Raw genomic sequence first — 13,403 nt, 5'->3', positions numbered from 1 at the left:
AAGCAAAGTGCGCATGCCAGTTTGGCCGTCCAAACTGACATGCACACTTACAAGTGCGCAGAGCACTCTTCCTCCCCCCTCCCATCGCCCGGCCCCGCCCCTCCCTGCACACGGTGGCTCAGAGCCAGCAGCTGAAAAATAAAATGATATCATACTATTGTTTTATTTTTCAGCTGCTGGCTCTGAGCCAGTGGGGCGACGCTCCTCTGCCATTGCGTAGGAGCCGCCGCTGCACAGTCATCGCCCAACACAACCATCTTTCTACAGTGTTCATTTCTCGACCAGCTGTGATGCTGCACAATTTACTCAGTCTCCATCCCTAGCTTTGCTCTTGCACTGTACATCAAATTTGGCCAACAACAGGAGTTATTAGCGGATCAGAATATCAGAAATGTGGTAATTCGGTAACATCCTATGCTTGTTGGAAACGATGAAGTGTAGGAAACACATGCAGAAGTCACAGTGGAAGCAACACATTTTTCTGTAATGACTCATTCTAAAGTATCTCTCTTGCAGTGGTGTTAGCCACTCAGTTATCAGTTAGCCACATAGTATGGGGACGTCTGGGGGCAGTTTTACCAGATCAGGAGAGCCATGTGTGACGCCTCCTCAGTCCTGGCATATGAGCCGCCTGTGCTTTGCATGCTAAGACTTCTTATTTTCTTGCATTCTGATGTCCCAGAATGCAAAGTGATGTTTGCGAAAAGACAAGGCAGGCAAAAAGCGCCACACGTGACTCAGGGCCATTCGGCGCTATGTAAACTCGAATTTCTGAGCCATCCCTGCCCAAGCTGGCATTGACACAGTGAGTGCCAGCATCAGATCTATAACAGGTTTTGAGAGAGTGGAAAGGCTGGGTGGGATGCAGAGGGGGAAAGGAGGAATGGCAAAGAGCGAAGTGTGAGCATAAAGCAAGAAACAGTAAGTGCCTGCCTGGAGGTTCTGTACAATGCTTCCTCTTGTAACATCGCAATAAATCATATCTGGAGCATTTATGGCCAGAAATGTTTATTGAACGGAGATCCCCCTCTGGGGCCTGTTATAAACCAGTGCCCGGAGCAGTCTGCTGCCCAGGCGGTAGTGGTTAGCAGACCACTTGAGGGCCCACCACAAAACCGCCATTGTCAGCCATGACAGGCGGGAATAGAGAGCTGTGAGAAGACGTTGAAATATTTGTGGAGGGATGCGGAAGAAGGGAGAGCAGGGGAGCCAAGGAGCTTTTGAAAACACAGGCAGAGGTGGGGTGTTCTTTTGGCAAAATGACACAATTACCCTAATAGCCTGGTCACCCTGCCACGTTGGCATTTTTCCCAGCTGGCTGATGGCTAGGGGGATATATATATATATATATATATATATATATATATATATATATATATATATATATATATATATATATATATATATATATATATATATATATACACACACACACACACACACACACACACACTGGGAACCGTCTGGAAGTTTAAGCGAGCTATTGCCCAGAGTCACATGGTGCGCGGCTAACCTGGCGCCGGGGATCGAACGGGAACCCCATGGTCCGGAGTCAGGCAACCTGGCCGCTGTGCCACACCTCTTTCAGAGCACTGTGGTTTGCTATGACCCACCAACACCCCAAAGGCCCAGTTCTCGTTCTTGCATCCGGCCGCCTGAGGCTGATTCCAATGCTTGTGCCAAGGCTGATTTTGTTTTCCAGTCGGCCTGACTCCACCCCGGCCCTGTCAAGGCACTGAGTTTTAGAGACGTTTTTCAGTAACTCTGTAGACTGGAGTGTCTTCTCTCACAGGCAGACGCCCTCCCACATGTGTATGTTTTTACCTAGGAATCCCACATAAAAGCTAAGAATCCTGTGGGCCCCATGGGCTCGGGCTCAGTGTGGGATGGGCCAGAGGCCAGCGTGCCATTAGGAATTAGCCTGGGCCTTCCGTTGGACTATACGACTCCGCCTTTAGTCTTCCAATTATTTGGTCATTTAGAAACGATTAGAGCAGAAAAGTCTAGACTGCACAACAGACCTAAACAAGCAGTGGAAAAGCCAAGAGGTCTGGCTTACATTTTCAATCGTAACTGCAACATTAGTGGAGTGGTGTGGCTCACTGGTTAGAGGCGGCAGACCCGGAAGCAGAGGACGGCCTGGAACCAGGGTTCAATTCCCGACGCGGCAGGGTCGTGAACCAGGGTCAGCGTACTCGATAATTCTCGCCTCGGTGCCTACTCTAACCAGGGATCACACTTGGTAAGTCTGGGCATTAGCTTGCCTCATCTCCACAACGGTCCCCCACAAATGCTGGGGATGCCTGGTTTCACCTTGGAGATACCCAGGAGGGAACATCTCACAGGGAAAGTCAGGACGGGTTCCCCAGCGGTCTATAGTGCAAGGATGCCTCCGGGTAGCAGTGCGCTTTACAAGACCAACACATTTACATTTAACATTCATTGAAAAAAAATCTTGGTGCAGTGGAAAAACAAAGCATAACCACACAGGCTCTCTTGCTGTTTGTCTTTTGTGTTTGTGTGTGTGTGTGTGAGTGTGTGTATATGTGCATATATATATATATATATATATATATATATATATATATATATATATATATATATATATATATACTCACACATCTTAAAGGTGTTTATCATTGTAAAGATCAGACTTATTTCCCAGTGAGATCCAATATAGTCTTTACAATTCATTTTTTTATAGTGAAAATTAGACAATCTTTACACTTAAGTGTGTTATAGTGCAAATGAGACACTATATATACTCTATATATTTATAGTGTCTAATTTGCACTATAACACACTTAAGTGTAAAGATTGTCTATTGGATCTCACTAGAAAATAAGTCTGATATTCACATTGATAAACCCCACCAAGATTGTAAAGATTTTTTTAATGTGAGCAAATGATTCGCAATTGTCAAACCAATGTATTCAAGAAAACTAGATTTGTCTTCTAAAGCCTTTTTTCTTCATTTTCAGCTGCATCGTGCGGAGAGCGCTTGAATGCCAAAGATGCTGGGTACATCACCTCTCCGGGGTATCCTCACGACTACCCCTCCCACCAGACCTGCGAGTGGATCATCATGGCGCCCGAACCCAATCAGAAGATTGTCCTCAACTTCAACCCTCACTTTGAAATCGAAAAGCACGACTGCAAGTAAGATCCTCTGTCTCTCGCCTCTACCCCTCCACTACTACATCCAGCATTCCCTCTGTCTGCGAATAATGTCATACTGCAATAATCTCGTAAAGCGCCGATCAATAGCGCGGAAACCTGACACTGAGGACTTGCTCTCCAAAGCCTACCTCATTACGCCATTATAGTTAAGAGTAAACAGAAGGCTCGCGTCACCGGCCAGCAAGGTCTCAAGTGGCCACCATGTGCTTGAGAGCGCACTTTCTAAATTCTGGCACTAGGGGGATATTGATTATGTATTGATCATTTGCACCCAATTTGAGTAGTTGACTCATAGAGCATTAGGCTGCGGATGGTGAAACCGAGAGCAAGCGAGGCAGGCCACGGTGTTAACGCTAGAGTTCATTACTGTTGTTGATTTTTCCCTATCAACGAGGTGGTTAGATAGCTTGGTAGCTACCTCTTTGTGCCTGCTGCTGCGATCTGTGTGTAACATGCAAGGCGCAATGCAAATCCATATGGATCGACACAGCCTTCCACCTCCCAATGTTTATAATGTGAGTATCTTAGAATAGCGTTAATGAGATAACCTCTCATTCTACCACGCCGCCAAAACCCTACTCAGTTTGCGGCATATGCTTTATAAATGTGCCAGGACTTGTGTCTGCAGTGTTGGACACTGCCTGTGATTGCAGTTGTTTTTTTGCTGTTGAACACGCTTCCAGATTAAGAAGTTTGGTGGTCGCCCTATAAACGCTGATTACGACATATCTTCACTTTGGCACCCAATGTGTTTAGTGTTATTTGTAACAAATATAAAGGGCCATCCACACACATTTCAAGTGGTGCTCAAGTGTTTTGCTTTGCTTAGTTTTTACTTAAAGGTGCTGGTTTGGTGGTGCCGGTTTGTCTGTGGCGGTTTCCATTGCAACCCTAGTTTAGCTGCATTTACCATGTACTTTGCAATGGGCTGCACCTTTTGGGCGGGATAAAGATAATTTCCATGCAGCGTGTTTCCCTTTGCAAGGCACAAATCACCAGAAGGAAAGCAATAGTTGTTTAAGCAACTGCACCCCCAGTAGATCTTCACCCAATGTTCACACTTCCCTGTTTTGCCCAAGATTTCCCATGGTAATGTATAATGGAAATTGTGTTGCCTCCAAGTTACATTGACGTACACGCCAGGCTACAGAAATCTGACATGTTGCCGAGGCGCATTTTGTCTACACCTATGTCATATTGCAAACACTGGCACTGTTTGCGGATAGCAGCCAATGTGCTGACAAACTGTGCTAGAGGGATGAAGAATGCATTATACTAATACTTATGTGTCCATGGAGTCCGCGGAGAAAACAGAAGTGCTATCTGTTCTGTGAGCGACTTTCCCACTTTGACTGCGTGCCTTTTGTTTTATTTATTGACAATATGCACTTTAATCCACTAAAGGCACTTTGAGTGTTGACAAACTGCACTTATCTACAGAAAATAGTGCAAACTTTGGTAACATCACAAGATACTTGGAAAAAACTACACACGTGACAGAATGCGCTACACGTGACAGAATGCGCTTTGAATATGCCAGTTTCAGTGCGCTACAATAAAACATGTACCCTGTTCCCACAAAGCAGCGCAAGCATTGACATAATGAACTTTATCAATAGAGGGCACCAAGAGTTTGGGCAGTATGTACTTTACCTACAAAAAGACGCTTAAGCTCTGACAATATGTGCTTATATTACACTGGGTGGTAAACATGCACTTTATCAACAAAAAGGAGCCTAATCTTTGACAGTATGCTGTTATATCAAAAAGGGTGGTAAACAAACACTTTATCAACAAAAATAAATGTAAGCTTTGACATTATGCTCTTATATCAGACAGGGTGGTACTTGCTTTGAAAACATGTGCATAATCTATCGAAGGTGGCATAAGCGTGCTCAAAATGCACTTTGGCCACAGAGGGCAGTGAGAGTTTTAGCAACATACACTTTAAGCTCAGAAAGCAGTTCAAGGTTTGACAACGCAAGCTGTGAGTACATATTCCAGTGCCTGGATCCCACATTCTGACTGGGGCATTACTCTCATCAACTGATGTATGCCACAGGCACTTTAACCACAGAAAATAGAATGGGCTCGCCTTAGCAACCTATACTTAGCACAGCCCCTGTTTCCCCAGCCTGAATGAGTTTTCACTCTCAGCACTTTGCCCGTGTGACTGCAGAGCGCCCCGCTCATTCTTGCCTGCTTAATAGTTTCCAGATAAAATCAGCCCCCAAAACTCAGACGTTGCTGTTTTCTCTCCTGAATGGAAAAGATAATTGACTGCAGATTGTCTGGCGATGCAGCGAACAAAACAAAACAAGAAAGAAAACCATGTACTATCTGAAAAGGCAGGATGATTTAAAAGGTTGCTTTTTCTTTTTACGCCTGAAGTGCATTAAGTGGTCAGTGCACACTGTCGCCTATATAGTAAACAGTAATGACAATCCAAAAAGCACAAAGGGTCTTTTTAAAGACATAGGAATAGGGAAATTGACAGATGAAAATCAAGGTTGTGTATGTTTAAAGCGGCCAGCCAGAGCCAAGAGAACTAATTATCCACTTTTACCCAAACTTACATCAAAACAGTCACAGCAGTAATGCTTCCAGGATCGGCCTTCGTTTGATGATGTCTGGGTGGGTTGTGCAACCTACAGTGACATCATACACTCCATGGCCCTGTAAGCTCTTCAGTTGCCCCCCCTGCTCCCTCAGTGCATTGGGTAGAGGCTGCCTGCGCCCTCCTACACCCTCTGTGCCCGGAAATCTCGAGATTCTTGTGATTATGGAGGTTGAAAGTCAATTCAAGTCAAAATATATATTTATTTATGGGTTCACTTCTAAGTATTTGTTCAATTCGTTAGTGATGTTTGCATAGAGCAGAACCAGCCATGTGGCATGCACCGGTGGTACACAGTAGTAAATAGACAAAGGAGCTGAGGGTGTAGCGGCGAGGCTGTAAAGTAAAGGGGGGAGCCTAGGCCTTTAGGTCGACCTTGAAGAGGCGAATGGTACAGATTACAGGTCTGAATTTAGTTCTAGTGCTTCGGGCAGGAGAGTTCGGATTCTGGGAGCTTGCACGAGAAGGCCCTATTACTGAGAAGAGGCCACAGAACATTGATTTGCAGCAGGGGTTAAGGTAGGCCCGCTTACATACTCCTGAGGCCAGCACTGAGGGGAGAGATGGTGAGCTCTCCACAGGGAGAATAGGGACACCCCTGGATATGACGGACAAGGATCGTGGGCTGGGGGGCTCACCCCTCAAGGACTCTTTCTTGTAATGGCGTTATCAATCCTAAAGAGTCCCCCATACCCCAAGTTGCACCTCACAAAAGAAGCGGAAGTCAGGTACCCAGAGCGGAAGTGCGGCACTGCACACAGGAAAAGAAGGGCGACCGGTGCCGAGGTTAAGGATATCATTGGAGCGTGCGGAAATGAGCACAAGTAGATGTTCAGCGAGAAATAAAAACACAAGGGAACTGTTGTTTAATGACAAAGTGGTAATTTCAAGACACAGCTTCTTTTAGGATGGTAGAGCCCCTTTAATCAATAGGATGGTGACTGGGGAGGAATGTATGTTTTTTTGTCTCAGTAAAGTATTCTGCTAAGTCCTCTGTCTGCTGCACAAACGGTGAGATCATCAGCAGTGAGAGAAAGGGGGGAATGGGGCGTTGTGACGCAGAAAGGGTCCTTTTTATCTCTCTCTTAATTTAAACATGTCAGTCACAACAGACAGGCTGAAATGTGTCTGTGACTGCTGAACATTTCTGAAAAGCTGACAATTGCGTTAAATTGAACCCACTTTCAGATTCCCACAATGTTCTGTGCTCGCCTTGGACTCGCTGTAGCTAAAAGTTATGAAGGGAAAACTGAAATGTTGCCGCAGAGAGCTGAGAGTAAAGTGCGGTTGCCCAGTAAAAGCTCCGAGTGCTGCCTCATTGAGCGGATGAATTTACTGGCTTAAAAGCCTGAAAGTGCCTAATGCAAGGCGTCTCCCTAAATGCCCCCATCTCACCTTTAATGCAAGTCTTAAGACTTCTGGGCACATGAAGGTGCCAGCTGCCGCACACACACACCTGACACCCAAAGCCCTTGGAACGTTGCCTCATTTGATGAAGTCAGTCTGACCCAGAGGCTGCCGCCTACGACATTCAGTTCAGAAGTTCTGCGCAAGGTCTGCGGTGTTACCTCAATCATGTTTACCTTCCTTAGGTTGAAGCTTTAAAGCAAGAAGAATGAATGAAGTCCTTTGAAATGGAGAACACACACAAATGCAGGGTTTCTGCCCACTAATCCGGGCTTCTTTTTTTAGGAATGATCAGTAGCTTCACATTAAAGGCCTCAGCTGTACTTCTAGTACTGCAGTCTGCGGAAGGAAGAATTGCAGCTCCCTCGAACAGTACTGAAGCGCCCTACACACGCTTGTACTTGTATGATATAAAGGGGCAGTTCAGTGAAGAGACAAAGCAGTGTTCTCTCCCCAGTCGCACATCACTTGCAAACACAAGCAGTAGGCCTTCTACAATGTTCTTATGTTTGAGGACCCCTGTCTGTGTTTGGAAACCTATTGTGACATCATACATGGGGTGGCTTCTTTAAGTCTCCAACGCTTGCCTGTAGTGCAAGCAAAAAGTTGGGTATGAAAATGGTACTAATGATGTAAAACCTTTGCCCAGACAGTGTTAACGTGTAAAACTGTCTAAATAAAAAAGTAATACTATCACAAAGTGTCCCCCCCACATGACAGTACATAATGAACCTTTTTTTGGCACATACTTTACTCAGCCTTGCCGCATAGTTTGGTCCTCCGTACAGCAAAATTCAGTGACCCTTCTGGCACAAGAGAAGATGACTACGCACACCGTAATACAATGTAGTTCAGGGATGTGCAAACAGTGAGACGGCATAGCATAAAATTAACCACATAACATCTTCGCTTTTGAAAATCAGCTTTGAATCCTCTCACTGTGGCCTTTCATACTGGGGTGGTCTTCTTAACCCCTTCTGTTCACATTCATTGCTTAAAAACCCCTGTCCTGAAGGAAGAAAAGGGCAGCGCTTGGACTTCATGAGGGGAACTGTTGAAAAGCTTGTGTCCACTCCCTAAGGCCACAATGGGCATATCAGGATGTTTGTGAAAACAACTCAAGAATCCCCCTAATCCCCCCCACCACACAAAAAAATCTGTGGTCTAACTTTAATATCATCATCATTAATCATAGCCACACCCTTTATCTTGGCTTACAAAAAAGGACTTGCCTTTTGGCCCAAATATTCTTCCAGTTGGCGTCCAGTCTGACACTTATGGAACAGAGATTGAAGGCACTGAGATATCTTTACACTCTCAGACAAAAGGCAGGTTATGTTTAAAATCTCCTGTTTTGCTTTTAGAGCAGTGCACACATCAAGACCTCTTTGAATGATCCAAGAGATCGCGGGTTCGATCATTTTAACCCGTTGATGTGTGGTCTTTGGACAGAGGGCTAAGGAAATTGTATACATCAGAATCATAGCAGTCTAGGAAGTTGGAAAATTGCAGGGAAAGGGTCAGCCATGTTGTTGGAAATGGCAGATGCAGGCAGGACCTTATCAGCCTGATAACAGCGGCTGGTTGAGGTGAGAGAGAGGAGCTGGATGTTTGAGAGGGTAAGATGCAGTGGCGTAACAAAACTTGAGGGGTAGAGCCGTAGCTGGGGGGGCACTGTTTTGGGTGCGGTGGAGGTAAGCAAGTCAAGTCTGTCGACTACCACCATCCACATGTCTCCCGAGAACAAGTTGTCTCTCGGCCGTCACCGCCCACTCTTACCTGCGGCAAACTTAGCGTCCGCTTCAGGTGGCAGTGGCTCTCGCGACGCCACTGTTGAGGGGGCACCCCAGCAGAGTACATGGAAGCCCACCACCTACCACTTTGGTTCCAGACCCAGTGTACTGTTCTGAGGGGGGAGCCTGGAGCTCAGGGCCCCCCACACAGAGGCTGCAGGGGCTAATATTAAGCCACTGGTATGGTGGAGGCCTGGTGGCAGTGGAGGCTGTGGAAATAGAGGAGGTTGCGAATGTGGATGAAACTTCTAATGTTTACCGTCATCTGTTTAAAGCTAGGTTGTGTTGTACAAAAAAGTGTTTTTATATTCAACACTCCTTTACCAAATCAAGAATTATGAACGGCTTAATCGCCTTACAGGTTTTTGATCCTGGAACTGCAAATTGCACTCAGATCACATTAGGGGGGAAATTAAACCACTAATCTATCTTAGCTACTTAGGCAAAGAGTAATACCTAATTCGCAATTTCACGAAACAGTAATAAAAAAAAGCCTAGACACGCGGGTTGCCTTTACCTCCGATGGTGGCTGACGCCTATTTTAGACAATAGAAGCTCCGATCAAATACACTCTAGTGTACATTCAATTCTAAGAAATAGAACTCCTTTATGCTTACGGTGCTAGAAAGTTGAGCACCAGAACTTTCCTCAACCAAGATCAGGACCCTCTCGCGCAGAGGCCTTCTTGAACCATTCAAGAGGCCTTGAAGTTCTGAGGTGAGCTGCTTATGTAAACAACGAGGAGTTTAAATGCGAAGCAAGTTCAAGCACAGGTCTTGTGGGAGGCTGAGTCTGAAAAACTCCACTGCTTTGGGCCTCCTCGTGAATACCAAATGCCTCCCCTTCTGCCAGCAGAACATCGCCTTCCGTTCCCGGTACATCCAGTCCTTTTCAGCTCTCCCCTCTATTCCTTCTGCTTCCTCCTGGTTTCCATATTGTTCACCACATGTTCCCACTTACTCCTTTTGCTCATAAAAAAATGCGGGAAATCAAGTCAGATCAATCATATGCCAAATTTGTCTTTTTTCACCACTTACTTTTTTTAACCATTCAAAACATGACACATTCTGTGGTACTTATTTCAAGAAATGCTTTCTGGTAAATTAGCTTTCTGACAAGAGCCATTGCAATCAAACATGGACGACAGCTCCTGGGAGTTTTAACTTCAGTTTGTGTTGAACCAAGAAGACCGGAGTTCTGCTTCTTTGATGGTGCGATCACCTATACTGTCAAAGAGCACAGGTGATCCCCAATTGTCAAACAGTTCATGGCAGGTGAAAGAGTATGGCGCACACCCCAAAGTGAAGCCTCCCATGTAACACCAAGGGGGGTCCAGGTAGGGTTTGGGAAACATGAAGGGTATTTTCTTGTTTCCACAGTGACGGGTGCGCTTTAGCATCCTACGTTGTGAAGACTCCTTTCTATCGTTATGAAGACTTCCCATAAAGCAACAGATATCAAAAGTAATAAACTGTTCACCATTAAATATCAGTATAGTCCTGAGCGGGGAAGCAGTTCCAATCCTCAGGTCTGCTGGTTCAGCAGTTGTGAACCCATTCACTAAATAAGTGTTAATGAAAAACAAAATGTCTGTTTTTTCCAGACTTGAATGAAAGGCAAGAGCTAAGCATCAGTCCGTGCTATGCTTTAGAGTCTCAGTAGACCGCCACCAGAACTCAAGCTAAGCATCTCCCTTTGTGCTCGTTTTGTTGGCGACTGGCCCTAGGGCGCACCATGCCCTTGAAAGTCTAGCCCAGCTGACATGGTCTGGGAATGCCCCCGCAGCTAAACTTTGAAGACATCCCGTCTGTGCTGCTTCATTTACTCGCACTGTTCTTCTCCGGCACAATTGTGAAAGAGACGGCTTTTGGTCATTGATGTCCAGGCAGGCGACTCGGGCCTCGTTGAGAAGGAAGTACTTAATTTTGAAAAATCACAACAAAGGAAATTGGATTTACACTGCCCATGTCTGCCGACACTCGATGCCCTTTTTCATCCCTCTGTTACTATTAGACACTGCTGCGAGGCCCACACCTAAAATAGCTCTTGGGGAGGGACAGGTGTCCTTTGCTGTCCCAAGTCTGCCACTGAAGGACAGGAAGGAAACACAATCAGCGAGCAGACATTCTGGGAAGTTGGGCGAGCACTGGCTACTCTCTCGAGAGCTACGACGAGCAACCCCAATTCTGGTTCTTTTATATATAAACAGTGCAGAGGTCAAAATGCAGTGTTACTACCAAAGTATGGCTAAAGTGACTTCACAACACACTGCTTAATGCTGCCTAGATTCCATTTAAGAAGCTCTCTAAGAAAGAAAGGACTATACCAATAGTGACAAGGCTTGGATATTGTGAAATATCTCACTACACGCATTTAACTGTAGTAGTAAATGTATGCGTGTACCTTTATTTCTACATGGGCTCTAAATAATGTTTGTTATTGAGCCAATTGTTTTTCACTGCCATATATAAAAATGTAAACTTCAATAGTTAATAGCACCACAATGTGTGTGTGTACACACACACACATACATATATATATATATATATATATATATATATATATATATATATATATATATATATATATATACCAGCTTTTAGGGCAGCGCAACTGGTGAGGCTGCAGTGGGCGCTAACCGGTGGAGGTTTTGTGTTTGGCAATAACTTATGATTGGAGAGATGAGGGGCGCGTTTGCCTGCTAGTAGTGAGAGAATCCGCGGAGATGGTCATTGGGGGTGCGGGGTGTCGAAAATGATTGTCACACTGGGAGCCACCTGTGCTAAAGCCGGTTCTGTATAGAAGTGTGTGGATGTGTACGTGCAGGGCCGGACTGGGAACCAAAACCGGCCCTGGCAAAGTGCAAAGCAGCATCTTTTTCTAAGAAATGTGGGTGGGTTAAATACTTTTCTAAATTGTGAAACGTACCCATATGCGATTCTCTGAAAAAGATGGATGTAAACATCGCGGACCTGTGGAGTAGGGTGCCACATCAATGTCTGTATTGATGCTGTAGTTTGCATTTTACAGTGAAGGGACACAGCGCCTTCACAAGCGCCCAGTGACAGTGCGTGCAACACAAACTGAATGTGGTGCCATGACATGCAAGCCGTGTATCCTCAGATTGCTGCACTCGTCCATGGCCCAGTGTCCCGCGCCTCCCCTCGTCCTCTTACAGCAGCAGCTGGTGAGCCATCAGGGCCGGACTTGGAACCAAAATCTGCCCTGGCAAAGTGCTCGGCCGGCCCCTCCCCACCCTCGGGTGGGTGGGGGTGTGACCACACTCTTTGCCAGGGCCGGTTTTCGGCCGATTTTGTGGCCCTGTAACAAAAACGGCCCCCAGGGGCCCAAAACCGGCCCCCACAATTGCGGCGCACCGGGGGATTGCCCGATGCCCGAAACGGCCAGTCCGGGCCTGTGTACGTGTATGTATATATATATATATATATATATATATATATATACACACACACACACATGCATCCACACACAATATGCATAAAGACAGAGTGAACGAGACAGACGTAGAGGGAGTTAGAGAGAGAAATGTTGGAAAGGAAGGAGAGAGAGCTTAAGGAAAAGAAGGGAAATGAGAGCAAAAGATGGGGATTTCGAGATTGGAAGAGGGTGAAAAATATGAACTGAGACAGGGGCGAGAGATGCAGAGGGGTATGGAGAGGCGTAAGAAAAGAGAGAGGGTAGGTAGGAGGGTGAGACATTAAAGCTTTGCTTCCGGGCGCCTCTAATTGTTTCCTTCACTGAAAAGCCCCCACCGTGCTTCTTAGTAAAAGCGTGTTTCTTGTAGCACCTGTGGGAACTGTATTATTACTTGTTTATCCCGTGGCTCCGGCAGTCACTGGATCGTGTTAGTCGCGTGGCAGCCAGAGGCGGGCATTGTTGACTGGAATAAAGGCTTTGACTATTTTCATTTCAGCGGGTTGGAAGGAGCGCCATGTAAGGCGCCGACCTTCAAGACATCTCTATAATTAGCGAGGCGCTGCAGTTTGCTCACTTTTGTCACGTTTGTGTGCACAGGGAAGAGACGAGGCTCTAGCATTTGCGCCCTCCAGTCCCATGAGTTGCTGGATGTGACTCTCGGCACGTGGCTCTGGTTAGCTTCAGAAGGTGTAACTCTGGCGCCCTCTAACGGCGGACTTTCATATCAAGCCCACACCCAAAACCCACAGTATGTCAGCGCGCAAGCTACTGAAATGTGACAGCTAGTGCCAAAGACAACATGACGTTACATAAGGAAATTATTGGTTTAATAATACACTTATAATTTAATTGAGCTTAAAGAGTGCATGTGTGTGGTGCGCAGGTCACAGGTACTGGCCCAGTTCACCCCTCTCATGTCCATATAATGTGTACCTTCGACCTGAGTAATAAAACATATACACAACTTA

The 13,403-nt window shown here is 45.8% G+C and overlaps 1 protein-coding gene across 3 annotated transcripts in view; it reads left to right on the top strand.

Annotated features, from left to right (window-relative positions):
• The window catches only part of NRP2 (neuropilin 2), a 172,254-nt gene that overhangs the window by 41,295 nt on the left and 117,556 nt on the right, over positions 1 to 13,403 (top strand). For all 3 annotated transcript variants that reach the window (XM_086955302.1, XM_086955304.1, XM_086955305.1), the window contains exon 2: positions 2,982 to 3,159. In XM_086955302.1, coding sequence (XP_086811428.1) covers positions 2,982 to 3,159 — 178 coding nt within the window. The remainder of the gene's footprint in view (positions 1 to 2,981; positions 3,160 to 13,403) is intronic.

Source organism: Lissotriton vulgaris, chromosome 2_1, assembly GCF_964263255.1.
Source record: "Lissotriton vulgaris chromosome 2_1, aLisVul1.2, whole genome shotgun sequence".
NCBI lineage: Eukaryota > Metazoa > Chordata > Amphibia > Caudata > Salamandridae > Lissotriton > Lissotriton vulgaris.
The sequence above is the reverse complement of the archived record's forward strand: the minus strand, read 5'-3'. Positions and strand labels throughout refer to the sequence as shown.